The following is a 16633-nucleotide window of genomic DNA, read 5'->3' as shown; positions in this document are numbered from 1 at the left end:
GGCAGATTTCTCCTGCAAATTTTGCAAATGTCATTCGCTGGACCTCCGCAAATCTCCGATGCAATGCAAATGGCACGCTAACTGCACAACTCTTTAATAATACCCCCCCCCCACATCCCCCTTTTTATCCATTTCTCGTAATCCATTCCACACGTTCCGCCACTTTAACATTACCTCAATTTTATATTCGCATATTTTCTCTTGTACCCCAAATCTGCCCCCCCCCCTTTTTGCCTTTACCTAAATTTCTTATTTCCATAATCTAAATTTTCTCATACTATTAATTCTTCTCTCTCTATTTCTACCGTAAACCATGCGCCCCATAAAGCCCCTCGGGGCATATCTTATCCAAAATATAGTTGCCTAATCATTTATCACTCTGCCCCTCCCCCCCACCTTCAGATTTTTGCAAAGATTGTATTACCCCTCCCCCCCCCCTTAGCTTTGGTTGTATTATGGTCTCTCTCTTTCTCTCTCGCTGTGGTGTGTGAATTTGCAAATGCAACGCAACGCAATGTTGTGTGTGTATGTGTGTGTGTGTGTGTGTGTGTGTGTGTGTGTGTGTGTGTGTGTGTGTGTGTGTGTGTGTGTGTGTGTGGTGAGTGAGTATTGCAAATTTTACCCCTTTCTGTGCTCTCCGCTGCTTTATCTTTGCAATTTACAACACAGCACAAAACTTCCTCTCTTCCCATTCCTCCTTTCTCACAGATGAAGAGAAAAGACTTGTATAGATGCACTTATTTGTACTTTGACAATACACACACACACACATATTGTGTTTTCTACAAGTCATGGCTTAATATCTGTGTGTGTGTGTGTGTGTGTGTGTGTGTGTATAGTATAGCTGTAGAAGTATTAATGCAACTTTCCTGGTTTTATCTGGCAGGCTGCTGCACTGGATGTAAGGGGGGAGGGGGGTCCTGGGTCCGGGGGGCACTAGGTGGGAATTAAAAAGGGGGTTTTATTACATATTATGCCCCCGGCAATAAACCACCCACGCCTCTGGCTACCACCTAATCCCGGCATTTTTTATATTACATTTTTCAAGTTTAAAATATTTTAACAAAACATTTTAAAAATTTTGTTCATAAATATCAAATGGTTGATTAGACTCAATGACATAACATGAAAATATATTTAAAGAACCAAATCTGTATCTTTTATTTTTTTTACAATAAGTTAACGTTTTATTATCTTAAGAATTTGTTGGTTTTTACACTTTGGTTGTATAAAAGTGCAAGGATTAAAAATCTGCATTTTACTATACAATTACACACATGTGCAGGTGTGCTGTAAGAATGGGTGTGAGTGTGTGCATGTGTTAGAAATGTGTTTCAGAAAGATGAGTGAGAAAGTGAGAGAATTATAGAGTGAGTGCGAGAGAGAGAGAGAGCGAGATGGATATAGAGTGAGAGAGAAAATGAAAGCGAAAATTGTGCACGTTTTAATGCACATGCCTATATAGTTGCAATACTATTATGCCAAAACAGAAAAAAAAGTTTTGATATTTTTCTACATAGGGAAAACAAGGAAGAAATTCGACTGATCATGTGATTTCTGACTCAATGGACACTCTGTTAAACTTGTAAGATCTTGTTTAATGTTGTCTCAATGGTATCAGAATAATGTTATGTCTATAATATGTCAGCCATAACCATTTTGTTCAATGTCACATTGTCAATATTAAGAATATATTTATAATTAATGCCAAGTATGGCAACAAATTGCTACCAGAACGACGAGGGGCAGCATCATATTATACATCATTTTATACATTTTGTTATAATTCATTTATATGCTGCAAGCATATAACTACAACGAAATTAATTCAAAAAAAATCAAGAAACCTACGCGTTATTTTCAGCTGTCGTTAGAGGGGCACATAGTAGATTTGACGACCTTTCTATCTGCTCCCAAAATATTATTTTAGATTTATTTCGCTTGTTGGCGATACTTTATTCCTGGTATGCTGCACATATTGTATATTTCAAATTTAAAAGTACAAAAACTTTTTTATTTTTTAATTCAAAGTTTTTAAACTTGAAACTATCGAAACTAAAGTGATTAAAAACTGTTGTTTTTATTTAATACCTCTTGTATAAAATAAAATTTTAAGCTTTTTTTTGCAATTGAAAAGTTACTTTTATTGCAGATTTTAATAAGTCTAAATAAAAAAGATTCCCCTGTTTGAAAACAAAAATTATTTATAACTCAAAGAATGAAAATCTATAAAAATAATGTCAACGCCTGGTACTTAAATATTTAAGCATGCAAAGACCTTGAAGTGTTGTATGAAAATAAATTACGGATGATGGAAAATATTTTTCTATTTACTTTTCATCAAAAACTCTTTTTACACTGACGTAAAATATTTTACAGTTGCCCATAAATATAATAATCATGACAATAAATTTTTCTGACTAATAAATTTGGTTCAATTGAAAGAAATATAAAACCAACTATTTCCTCATAGTAAACGACTTTAAGGAACGCTAATGAAAAAATATTTTTGTCCTTGTAATTTTAATTTGATCCATTGTGACTAAAGTAAAGCAAAGTGCACTTGGGAACATAGTGCAGTTTTATCATAAGCACATAAATGTTCTCTGTACATTTTTTTCATAAAATAAATCTTTTATAAACAAAAATTTGTACTCTGAACTCTGATTAAAAATAAATTATGTCCTTATTACTTTTGTATTTTGATTAGAATTCAATAGATTTGTGGTTAGATTAAATATTTCATTAAATAAATTACACAATTGATTAAATTTATAAAAGACAAAATTTATTTTTATTTTTTTGACCGTTTGGAATGGGTTTAAATGGCACTTAGGAAGAATTCCATCTAACTGTCCGTTTATTTTAAATAAATTGGCTATTGTTTCTTTCAAGACATATAAGTTTTTTTTAAAGTATCAAAAGACATAGCATTCGAATGAAATGTTATTGACATAAAATGTACTTTAATAATCATGAATTCTGCCGGTCAAATTGGCGGTATTTGCGCGCAATGGCACTTTTTATATCCACGCGGCTTTATGCGCATTCATTGCGCAATTTTCATAATTTTTTAGCTGACACTCCGGAATTTTAGCTGAAGTTGACACTAAATATTTCATAACAAAATTTTTGTAAATCCATCCATTTACATTTTTAAGTGAAGTCAATCCATTTTTTATTAATGATATAAATTTTAAGCATAATATTTTTTCTAAGAAATGTGCTTTAAAGTTAAGGACTAAAACTTATTATTATTTCTGACCTTTCACTACCTAAACTACTTGAGGTTATTAGGAACAAAATATTTGAAGGAAAGTGTTAATTTTCAAAGAATTTTGAGCTAGTATGTTATGAATGTGTATTTACCTCTCTTAGAGTTTAAGGTCATATGGACAGAATAAGTCACGTTTTCAAGCAAATGAGATTATTGCATGATGCCCAGCTTTGTCAGGGTTTGTTGGCACGCATAGTGTGTTCTATAATGCTTATTTTCTCGTTAATTGTACTTGAATTTTAAACGGATTTAGCACTGAAGGAAGTGAAAAGGTTCTGATAAAAAAGAATCACCTTGTCAGATTTAAATTATTTACTTTGTTATATTTTACAAATATCGTTCTTGTAAAAAGGTGAGTTATTAACTTTATTCTCATTTTAAGTTCTCAAAATTCATTTTAGATCAAATACAAAGTAAAACATTAAAACTACAATTTAGAAAAGTATTTGAATTTGTGTAAATGTTGGATAAAAGGTCTTAAAATTTGGGAATGCATTGTGAAGAGAGGGTAAATAAATCACTGTGACATTTTTGTATAGATTTTAGATAATAAGGTCTTTTCAAACCCGGTAGAAAGGATATGGCATCTGAATAAAATATTTTGCCTCTCCACTTAAATATTGCACTATTTTCTTTATTGATAACACTTATAAAAGATTACATTTCTTTAGGTATTTATGATAATTGGATGTAGATGAAATTTTTATCTTCAAGTGCCTAATCCCTGATTCAAGTATATACTTCTCTCCTATCTACTTCTCTGTATATCTCTATCTTTTTCTATCTTTTTCTATCTTTTTTACTTTAATTTAGCTCTTATTGTGTACTTAAATATTTTATTTCATTATGGAAAACTCTTGAAATTCTTTCTAACAGAGCTTATAATGAAAGAATAGAAGAAAGGGTTAAACATTGATTTAAGCGCCTTTGTCCTTTCCCTGCAAGGATAAAATAAAGGAAAAAAATTACTAACCTTTTTCCTCTTTTGTTCAAATTCACAAGATTGGTCACTAACTATCCCCTCATCTGAATCACTGTGCTGTTTCTCCAGACCATAATCTCCAGACAGCTCCAGCAGGGCCGACACGGGACTGTCAGAGGCGGCCAGGGACGAGGAGGAGAAGCCGGGCGGCGTCAACGGAGCCGGGGAGTTCCAGGAGCTGCCCAGAGAAGAGACTCCGCTGCTTGACGGAGACATCTGACCAGAAGAGCCCCCTTCTGAAACAAGATAAACAAATTAAATAAATTTCAAAATAGTTTTCATAGTTATCAAAACTATATTTTTATATTAGTTATCATTAATAATTTTTGCACAAACCTCAAGGACATCAACTTAAAATATTTTATAATATATAGTTGAAAATTCTCTATATATATTTGATACAATTTATATGTAATATATGCATGCAAAGTTTTTTTATGGCTTAAACTTTTATTCATTTCATAAATTTTTACTTTGTATTTTAGATTAATGTTGAAAAGACTGCATACTATGTACTATGTATAATATATGTATAAATTTTTCTGCATTTAGGATTAAAAAATAAGGGATAGAGATAAATATACCAGAATACGATAGGAAGGTTGCGTGATTTATTTAGAAACAATTATTTTCGGATATTATTTCCTATCCAGGATTATGGGCGAGGGAAGAAATGTTATTAATATTCGCCAAAACTTTGCACATGCATTACATGATTGATTAAAGTAATTTGAGTTTTATAATCGCCTCTTTGTTATTGATATCAGATAGATTTTACAAAATATCCCAATACATAAAATCCTATGTAATTAATTTTAATTATATAAATTCAATGTAATATATGTAAAAATTCGATGATTACTTAGAAATTTTAAAATGTGTCTAGAGCACTTTATGAGATTCTGACTAGTAGCTAAAATGTATGGAAAGAGTATGTGTATGTGTGTGTGTGTGTGTGTGTTTGCTAACACTGTAAAAAGTTTATTGGCAACGGTTTGGATTGAATAATTACTCAGAGCAGAGTGCAATTGGAAGGTCAACTTCATTTATTTACTTCGTCCTTTTATAGGATTTAATTTTGTACAAATCAAACAAATGTATGAATTAATACTTTTTTCTTATCATAGCTAAAGACAATTTTGATTACTTAGAATCTTTAAATTTGTCTATGAACTTTTTTTTATTAAAAAGATATAAAGTTAATAATTTTTGGTTGACTTAAACAGGTTTAAAAATGTATTTTTATCAGTGAGTAAGTTTGGGTGGGTGAAGGTAGACTAAAATTTTGTAAAATTGATGAGAGTTTCTTCATAATCCATCTTCCAGCAAACTTTCATACAAAAAGATATGGAATTGATTATGAGTGATATCAAGTATAACAAATTTATTACTTTTTCTTTTTTCGCATAAGAGAAAAGAATATTTGTAAAAGTACAGGCTTCTGATAAATCAGTAATGACTGATAAAGCAAAAACATTTTGTCAAAAATATTTTTTCTATATCAGTGGCGGCAAAGTTCGACCATTCAAATTTTTTTGTTAATAAGAAAAAAACAGATATTTTTTATATATTTTTATGATGCATATTTTTAGATCCATAGAAACCTTGCATTTATATAAACATAGAAAATAGATTCTGAGAGAAAAAAGAAAATATTTTGATTTCAGATCAATATCACACAAATATCTTTATTGGGATAATATTTTATATTGGATTCATATAATAAGAATAATAATAATATTTGGTAATTCTAAATGCAAAAGGATAAGGATAAAAAATATTTAATGCATTTTCTCGATTAATAATAGCTTTACAACTAATCCAAATTATTTTTAAATATTTTAATTTTGATAAATTAGTATTTTTTCTGAAATATAAAAGTATTAATGTACAGTTGTGTGCTTAAGTACATTCTCTAAAAGTATAAATTTGTCAAAAATATTACGTCAAACAGTGTTTTTGCGCCTTTTTAAAATTGCAGCTTGTAATTTTAAAACAAGATAAAAAAAATCCAAATTTTTTAGGATTGATTCATAGAATTATAGGATAAACTCCAAGATACGTGAACTGGCTCTGAATATAATGTGAAAGAAAGAAATAAGGTAGACTAAAAAGGGTCGAAAGACATTTGTACATTATAAAGTAGTTGCGCTTGTAAAACAGGCAGACAGGCTAGCAGTGTACACACAGGCGCAATACAGAAGGAGAAAAATGATGATAATGCACTTATTCTGGACGTCTGGTGCCTGCAATTTTATAAGACTGGTTGCATACAGATAATTGTCACAATTGTACATCATTTTCCATTTCAACTTTTTATTTAAAATCAAAACTTAAATTTATAGTTTAAATTCTTTACCAATTTATAACCTGTCATGTAAGGTGTGCCTTTTACTTTTGTAATTAACAATCATCTTTAAACAAAGTATACTTTTGTATCTATACAATTGTTGTGAAAAATCTTAGAGGCCGAAAGCCCCATTTACTTTATAATAGATAATCTTTTTATTAACATCTAATATATTCATTAATGTTATAAATTATCCTTCGTAATAAAACATTATTAACCTATTTTTATAATTGTTAATTAAATTTATGATAAACATGAATGTAAATAATTTTTGTAACATTAATTAATCTTATTTACATTATCCAGAAAGTTTTTAATTAAGTGATATTTATTTATTACAAAGAATCTAATAAATTACCCCCAAAACAAGTTGAGAAACACAGAAAATTTGGAGGTTTTCTTATTTTAATTTGAGCCAAGTCATTCATTATCCAAGTTGTATTTCTAATTGATGAACCTTACCTTACCTTGCTAAATGGACTTCAGCACGATACAAGGTACACTGTAAATATTTATTTCTCTTTGCGATACTTGGATTACAATTTTTCTTGTTTCTTTTCATATGATAGACTAATGATTAAATTTTGAAGATAGTCTATCTAAAGGTATTGTCTTAAGAGCTGTAATTATAGTTATTTTTTTGCTAGAATATTTTTTTTGCAGTGTAATACTATCTTATTTGTCCATCTACAGACCTCTCCATATAAATTAAAATCCACCACTAAGATTAATTCTGATAATGGTCTAGAAAACGTTCTAGCCAAAAAATGATTATGTTTATTTTTTTCTGTGAGACTGGCTGCTACAGATATCAAACTGTATTTCTATGAATGATGGACCATGGAGATGTATCCACAAAATTTTTTTTTTAAATTTTGAAGATATATCTGTTTTGATATAAATAAAAGTTTAATGTTCTTTAAAATGATAACTATTACATTTTGTTTATCAAACCTTTTTGCTTTATTATTTTTTTGTGAATGATTCTCCTGATAATATATAAATAATTGGTAAGAGAGCTAGACACAAGACTACATACACACACAAACATAAACCAACCTTCTTTTGTCTTTATCATTACACTCGGCTAGTTACTTTTTTTCAAAGGCTTATCAATTTTTTAAAATATAAGAGTTTTTTTTTAAATGAAAACAATATAAAAGAAATAAATTCTAAGTATTACTCAATATTTTATTAATTGTTTGAGTATAACATAAAAACTTAATAGCTATGTTTACCAAAATGCATTAAATATACTGTTGTACATGTATACTAAATGATTAATGAAAACAATTATACTTTTTATGCTTTCAAAAATAAATGCATTTACTGAATAGGTATTTAATTTTGATTACCTATTCATAGAAAATTCTATTTTCAATGTTTTTATGCAATGTTATATCTAATATGTATTTATGTTTTTTTACCCCTTTCAAATTAAGTATATTGTAAAGCTAATTAATATGAATTAGTTCTAATAAGCAATTATGTTTTTGTACATCCCATGTCACAGTGATCAGCTGTTTGTCAAAATGTCTATTTATGGGGGCAGAGAGCGGAGCGGGGGGGTGTATTGAGACAGGCCTATCCAAGCCTGTTATTGAGACAAGGCCTAGTCAGACTGGGCCTGTAAAACCAGACGTCTAGGCTCCACTAAATAACTTCGACGATTTTGACTACGTCAGCCATTCCCTCCTCCCCCCCCCCCCCACATTTAGTCATTATAAAACTAAAAGTCAGCCTTTCTAAATGCAGGGATAGGTTATGGAAAAAAATTACCCATCCCGGTCTTTTGACAAGATTATAAGACGAGTGTTATTAATTTTCAAGTTGAGGGATAGAATAATTTATCTTCCATTGCCCTATCCCTGTATACCTGTTCTAAATTATATAAAATTTGTTCACCATTTTTGTCAGACACGTGAATAAAAATTTCACAATAAAGAGTTTTTAAAAAAAATTTGGACCTAATTAACACACACAAATTACCTACATATTTTAATCTTTTACATTTAAATTGTCTATTATCATTTAATATAATTGATTAAATTGTATACTTTTTATTCGACCCTTCATATGGTGTACTATTGATTAAATCAAATAATATTTTAGTAGCATTTAAGAAGCTTACATATTTTTAAAAGAAACTTACTAAACTTTTTGATTGATCATTTTATCGTGGGTGTTCAATTAACATTTACATTTTCTAAATTTTAATATTATTTTAAAATAACAAAATCGATTTTAGTTTTAGTAGGTAATCTTAGATTTTTTCTTTCTTTTTACTTATCAGATAAAAATTACATTCTTATTTTTTCAGGTTCTAAGCTATTCTACAAAATAGTCACCCTAAACTAATGTAATATTAAATGTTTTAGCTGTGCTACTACTAAATTCATTGTTCTTGTTTTAATAATCTTCTTGATAGATAACTAAATTACATTTTAATTTAAGAACGCAACAAAAAAAAATAATAAAAATTCGATCAAGTTTTTTTTGTTTGATAATTATGTATGAAACTTTATACAATGGTAGATAGAGTAGCTATTGTGTTTCATAATTCTTACATGACGTAGTTATCAGGGCTTCATGGATAGACTAATGGCAATAAACAAGCATTGAGCAACTCAATAATAAAACAAATTGATTATAGAGTTTGGATCCTTAGTTTTTTTTATCCAAATGACCTATCCTCTATCCCTACGCAGTTGTTCATCGAAGCGTGAAAACTTAATCTGAATCCGAATGTTTTGTAGGTAATTATCTAACATAGAGATGACCTTTAGTTATAAATTGACTTCCACGTACACTGTAAAAAATCCTGCATATAGTATTTGTATTGCTATTGTTATTTTAAAGAATATAACCCTTCAATGTTCAATTTATAATTCAAAAAATTAAGATTTTTCTAAACTTAATATAATGTTGGGATTTGAAATTTTAAATGAAAGTTATAATATTTTTTTACCGTGTACATATTATTTTTTTCTTTGCCAAAAAGGACTAACTACGTTTTATTTTTTCATAACCAAAAGTCAATTAACATTGTTATTTTTTTCTCTCTCTAAAAATAAGAAGTAAATATTTGCTTTATGGATTTTCAGAAAAAAAGTTAATAAATATTTACTTTATTCTATGATAAAACTTATTTTTTTTTTCGAGATTGAACATGAAATCAATTTGAAATATCATTGCAACAAAATTGACCACAAATTTATAATTTCATAATTATTTCTAGGATAATATCAAGTACAGTTAAAAGTAATGCTGACGAAATGTGCGCTGGTGTGTTTTCCACCACTTTAACCTGTGTATGATTAATGCTAATTCTAGGCCGCCTAATTTATTTTTTTAGGTTTGTACAACAACTTAACAAGTATGTTGTGCTTTTTAACTATTGGTTATAATTCTTTTCTTTTACATTTCTAATGAACCACTTCTAAAAAGACAAAAAAGTAAAAAATACAAGTTGTGCAAATTTAGGAATCGTAACAGTGCGGCCAAATTTGCAACCATTTTAAATTTCGTCATGGAAACCAACCCGGATCATTAAAATTGGGGTTAAAAGTACACATGGATCAAGGATAAGCTTCCCTGCAAAATCATTATATCATAAACTTAGGTAGCGAAATATTGGGGTTTATTTCTGTATATTCAAATTTAGCAAAAACAAAAAATGCGCGCAAGCATACATCCATAAAATCCATGGTTTATTTTTAATGCTCAATTGCATGTAGAAAATCCATAAACATTTGGAGAGTTCCTATTTGCACAAAATAGCCATCCTAAACATAATTGTAGATCATATTGTTTATTTTAAAATATTTTGTAATAATTTATGTATGTATTTTATTATTAATCTAAATAAAGACAGAATAATTATATAGTACTATAGTTGTCATAAAGCGTACAATTTTATATGCTTTAACACCCAAATGAAAAATGTTTGGCAAGCCATTGTAAAACAAAACTGCTATCTAGATGGAAATGATAGACAGACGGACATGCCTTTAGAATTGCAGGGATGAATGTATAATTATTTTTAAAAAAGAAAACTATATTCAAAGTTCAAAATAAAAAAAACGTAATCATAAGAAAAATAATTAAACTAGTTATATTAACCAATTACTTGTAAAAATATTTGCCATTTGATATGCACTTTTTAGTTGTCGTTTACTTTACTCCCTGTAATACGGTAATGATCGGATAGATTGTATCCTATTTTATAAAGTAGAAAGTGTTTTTGTCTGTCCCGAAGGATCTCGCTAACAGTTGAACCGATATTATTCTCCTTTACAGTGAATCTTCTTATAGGGCCTGGGAAGGTTTTAAACTATTTTATAGGAGGGTGTCCCTCCCCCCCCAAAAAATATTTTTTTACTCTTTTGAAACTCAAATTTAAAAGGGGATGAGGGCGACTTTTCCCCCTTCTACCTTAAGTGCCCCTAGAGGCTTCTAGGGGGCGTAGCCGCTAGTATTATATAAAGCTCCAAGGTCGCTGCTTGTCACCAGCTATTTTGATGTATCACACTTTCCAATTTTTTTGCCATAATGAGAAAATTTGATAGATTTACGTATGTATGATAATTATTTTTAAATTAAATCTGTATATTATGTACGCTCTAAAATGCAAACTATTAAATTAAAAAGTAATAATCATAAAAATGCTGAAATTGTGGAAAATAGTCATTTAAAAAAGATGAAACTATTGTGTATGTGTTAATAGATTCTATGTTTACCATTTTTGGGCAAAATTGATTGTGCAAAGATTTGAAATTTAATAGCTTTATTTAAAACGTATTTTTAGTGTTGGTTATAGAGAACGTATTTTTTACATTAAGGCGCAAAAATGAAGTTTTCCTTGTGATTTTGACATCTCCAATAATCAATAATGAATTTATGAGAAATTATTGTTAAATCTATAGACAGACAAGACAACGTGTTCAATAACGAACACAAAGACTCATTTCAAAACTTGATTTTATTTCAGGCCTTCCAGGCCTTTAGTTCTTGACTCTAAATAAGGGGTTGGGGAAGCCCTAACGAGACAGCCAAACGTCCTTTAAAACATATTTAGAGATAAAGAAAAGAAAGAAAGAGTGAAAGAAAAGGAGAGTGATACAGTGATTTAAACATAATTAATAGGCGCTGATCAAAGATAGAAAAACAAAGAAAGGGAGAAAGGTAATTGGAATAATAGATAAAAAGGGATAAATAGATAGATAAGCAATATCTTATCTCTCAACTAAGCGTAGAAAAGTAGAATAGTGGTTTACTGAATAATTCTCAGCAGTGGCAAATTTATTAATCCTTGGATTTCAAACTTATAAAATTATTTTGAACTATAAAAATTTAAATTTATGATGATTTTTAAATGGAATATTTTCAAAATATTAATTAATATATTTTGTACAGTTTTACTTGCTTTATGATAATAAAAAAATTGGCAAATATTTGTCAAAAAATCTCAACAATTCATGAGATTTAAAATTACAAAGTGAATTGCGAAAAATGCTTTGCTAATCTATTACCACACAAAACTGGAGAGGAACTGGCATTAAAAAGATAAAAATTAAGTCAATAATAAAATTTGTTAGAAAAAAATTATATATAAAAATTAGATAGGTTTATTATCATGTTTTGTCCTTTTTAACATAATAACAGTTAATTTTTAGATTAAATGTCCCTATTCTCACATTTGTACTGTGTTTTTGTTTTTTCTCTCCCGAACTCTTTTCTTACTTTTCAAGCTCAGGTCTTAAACAAGGATACACAATTTCAGTGCAGAAACAATGAATAATAAAAAAATTGAAAGAATAATTTGTAATTGTCATTTATAAAAATATTTTCGTCTGGTGGCAAATAATTTTTTCTGTTGCCCTATCCCTATATCTGAAAGGCTTTACAGTTTGATGGAGCGTTCTGCCAATAACAGTACCTGGCTTCATCGGCCAACCACCATCTTTTTTTTCATTTATAGAAATATTACTTTTGTATAATAATGCATTTAAGAAGCCTATCTATGAAAAAATATGACTTAAAACTAATAAGCATACTGTAAAATCTAATTAAGAATCAGGCGTATTTTTTTTTGTTAGCATTTGGCAGGCCTGAGTAGTAGACAGCTTTTTATAGATAGCTCTGCTGGCTCTGCCTTTATCAATACACTAACAGCTAGTATTACATCTATCACACATGGCTGATCTGTTTTTATACTTTGAGGGTCAATATATCGACTAATGTAAAATGACACCTGGAGGTAAATTATAAGCCATGCAACCTTTAGGCTAATTACAAGTTAAAGATAAGCTTTATCAATAATAAAATATCCATTTATTAACATTTTTTAATGATTTGCTGTCCCATGTATTTATCTCAGCGCCTTGTGAAAAAAGGCCCAGCTACTGTTTATAGAAAACAGATGATTTTGACAGATTGTCACTCTACACGCACACACACACACCTAGCATGCAATGCATTTACCACACATACACACACACACACACAATTACTTAAAAGGATTGGATAATATATAAATATATATAATTCTGAAGCCTTTTATAAACTTTCTATGATTACCTATTACATAAGTCAGCTAAAAGTCAAAATCAAGCAAAAAAATGTTATCAATTTTGTAAAATTTGGCAATTTTTGAAAAAATTTAATATCATTTATTATTCTAACACACAAAAAATGTAAAAGTGAACAATTTAGACATTTTTTCATGCGTTAAACGATCATTGGCAAAACGCCAAATAAAACTGATTGGAATTTATAAGCAATCATCACTAAGACATCAAATTTAAACAATTTTGTAAATTATGCCATTAAATTTTTTTATATGTTTTAATGCACTACAAGAGTAACTTAAATCCCTTTGAAATATATTTTCAGTTAGGCATGCATTAAAGCAATTGGGTTTTTGAGGAGCACACGAAATAATCAAATCAATTTATTAATATCAATCTCTTTTTCTGTTAGGTGTAGCCTAATTTGAGTAAAACACTACTCCTGTGCTATTAGATTGGAATAATTTAAACTGTATGACCTGAATTAGGCTAATTTTTTTTTCAAATTTGTATTCCTAAAGGGGGTTCTAAATTATATATATTACAAATTACACCTTGAGGCAAAGATATGGATTTAAGATAAAAGGATCCAAGTTAATTACTATTGCTTTAAAGCAAAGGGTTCTTGAAAAACAAGTTTAGTTTAATAGGTATTTTGCAGTTAGTTTTTAAGTAGAATTATGATTAAAGCAATTAATATGTAGTTCAGAAAAAATATTTAAAAATATACGTTATACATATTATTTTTATTTGGTAAGAAATTTTTATTTACTATTAATTTAATAATGTAACTTTTTGTCCATCCCATTGACTTTTATATGTTGGGAAAAATAATAATTTTCAATCCTCTGTCTTTTAAAATGAAGTGTTTTGACTTCTTTCATAGTGGGGCAAAGATCCAAAGTATTTGTAGTAGTAACAGCTGAGCAACCCAAGTGTCAAAAGCTGTCGTAATCCGCCGGCCTGGGCAGCTGTAACAACAGCTGCAACTCCTCACAACAACGACAGCTTGACTACAGCCCGGTACGAGCTCTGGTAAGCTGCCCGAGGCCTAAGGCTAAGGCACGGATCGATATGCCGGCCGGCTTCACGAAGTATGCCCTGTTCACAAAGGGAGGTGGGTATGAAGGGGGGACATAACTAAGACTTAGGGGAGAGTAATGGCTCCACGGTATTGAAATCTTGAAGAGTATGGGGGTAAGAAACAGGGACATAGGGATAAGACAATGGAAATGATAAATGTCACTCCAATGTTAATTTTTGTGGTATTCCTGGTAAATAATTTGGGGATAGAATGAGACATGGATTTATTTTTTTTGCTTTAATACTAGCCCCCTTCTTGGAGAATAGAAGACTTTTCAGATCGAAAAGAGGAGGAAAAAATTAGTGATGAGGGGGTAGCTAAAAAGAAGTAGAGGGGGGGGGGGGTTACAAGGGATGATAGAGCGAAAAAGAACAAGTCATATTGCGTTTTAAAAGGACGGACGGTGTTTGTGTGTCCGTACATCAACAAAAAAAAGGCAATAGAGGGGATGAAAAAAGGCAATAGGGTAGGAAAATGTCTATGTGTGTATTTTTAAAGGAAGGAGATATACACATACATAGATAGATAGATAGAGGGTGGGGGAGTGTAGGCACTCTATAATTCATAAAGGTCATTTGTTCTGTACTTTGTAAAGCTATAATTATTGAAGATAAATTATTGTTAGTACAAATTATATATTTGCAATATTTCTTCTAAGACCTCTTTAAAAATATATATATGGTTATAAAAAAATGTACCTAAAACGTTTCTTGATGATTTTTTTGTTAGTAAAAATAATTACTTTGAAATAAATATGGTTTTGGCATGAAATAAAATTAATTTGATTTTTAATCATCTGATAAAGCTTATTTAAAAAATCGAAACAGTTTTTAAAAACTTTTGTTGGCTTGTTTGTGTATGGAAGGATTGGTATAATCTTTATCTTTTTCATATTCTTTTGACATGAAAAGTTAATATTAGCCAAGTCAAAAATCAAGAGAAATAACAAACCTAATATTAAAAATAATTTCTGTCTTTTATATCAAATTATAAAATAATACGTTATCTTTAATTACCAATTTAAATATGAGATAATAAAAAATACTTTACTTTAGGGAATTTAAAAAGAAAATTAGACCTAAGATATGCGTTTTGCGTCTTGGGCTATTAAACATCTAAATAGTCTATTTTATGTATACATAATAACACAACAAGTTACAAACAGTTAAAAGTGGACAAAACTAAATTGCAGCATAAAAAATAAATACAAAATCTAAATCAACTTTTGACAAACATAAGATTCCCCAACATTTTAATGATTGAAGTATAATTCTGCAATAGTTTCTATTTTAGTATGAATCCAAAGGTTTGATTTTTTAAACTTTGTCCATTTTCAGCCCAATATGCTTAGTATACTTCAAGGCCAAAACTCAAATGTTAATGGTTTTGAATAAAATGAAAACAAGAATTTTTTTCCACCTTTAATTTTTTATTGCATAAATTCTCTTAAAATGCATTAAAATTTGGTTTTAGTAATAAAATTTGCAATGGTTTTGAATTTTTATTTGGCTTCACTATTCATTTGAATATTAAAAACAAACACAAAACAGACTGCAAGGCAGTTGAAAAAATTCAATCACGTCTAAGCCATAAATTTTCAAACTACACGTTCGCAAAACAGGTTTTTTTTCTCTCTTTTCTGAACGCTTTTAAATGATAATAGCATGATACAAAGGAACTTTTGATGGGTGTGTACCAGACTACGCAGAGCCTAGGCCTTTAGAAAAAGATTGAGACAGATATTCTGAAAATAATCACCAGGCAAAAAAATGAATATTATCACTTTTATCTAAATATGTACAGGGCATTTGTAATAAATTGATAAACTGCAATAATTTTTGGAAGGACATAACCCTAAACTAAATTTAAAATGTACAGGGTGGGGAAAATAAGAGTTGCATATAGTTTTGAACAAGGCAGTTTTTAATCTTATTTTTTGTGATTGTGACTTATGTAAGTATTTAGGTAAAGTCTTAATGAGTTTTTTTCGTCTTATAATTATGCTTTATAAAATTTGTCACTCTCTGTTGCCATGAGTTAGATAAACATAATTCTTGGTGTTATGGTTGTCTGATAAGGTCTTGCTCCACAAAATTATTACGGCACAGCACAGTTTTCCTCCAAATAAAATTTATGACGCACATCTGAACTTGATTCAATTGGAGCTTTCAAAAATGTACAATCAAATCTTTTCAGTGTTTTTTATTTGATTTTAGATTTCAATGAAAATTTTTAGCTGCTGTAAATGCAATCTGTTTTTACATCAAGTAATTTTGTTAGGTTAATTATGTTTATGTTATCTAAAAGACATAAAAATTAAAACTAGTTTCAAGAAAACTGACCATAGTTGTGTTGATGTATAAAAACTGAA

General features: G+C 29.3%; 1 protein-coding gene across 1 annotated transcript in view; it reads right to left on the bottom strand.

The window, feature by feature from the left end:
* Window positions 1-16633, bottom strand: part of LOC145316488 (uncharacterized) — a 117439-nt gene that overhangs the window by 13449 nt on the left and 87357 nt on the right. The window contains exon 6 of the mRNA XM_080157050.1: window positions 4251-4495. Coding sequence (XP_080013176.1) covers window positions 4251-4495 — 245 coding nt within the window. The remainder of the gene's footprint in view (window positions 1-4250; window positions 4496-16633) is intronic.

The sequence above is a fragment of the Acartia tonsa genome, chromosome 1 (assembly GCF_053477335.1).
Source record: "Acartia tonsa isolate MP-2025a chromosome 1, ASM5347733v1, whole genome shotgun sequence".
NCBI classification, from domain to species: Eukaryota; Metazoa; Arthropoda; class Copepoda; order Calanoida; family Acartiidae; genus Acartia; species Acartia tonsa.
The sequence above is the reverse complement of the archived record's forward strand: the minus strand, read 5'-3'. Positions and strand labels throughout refer to the sequence as shown.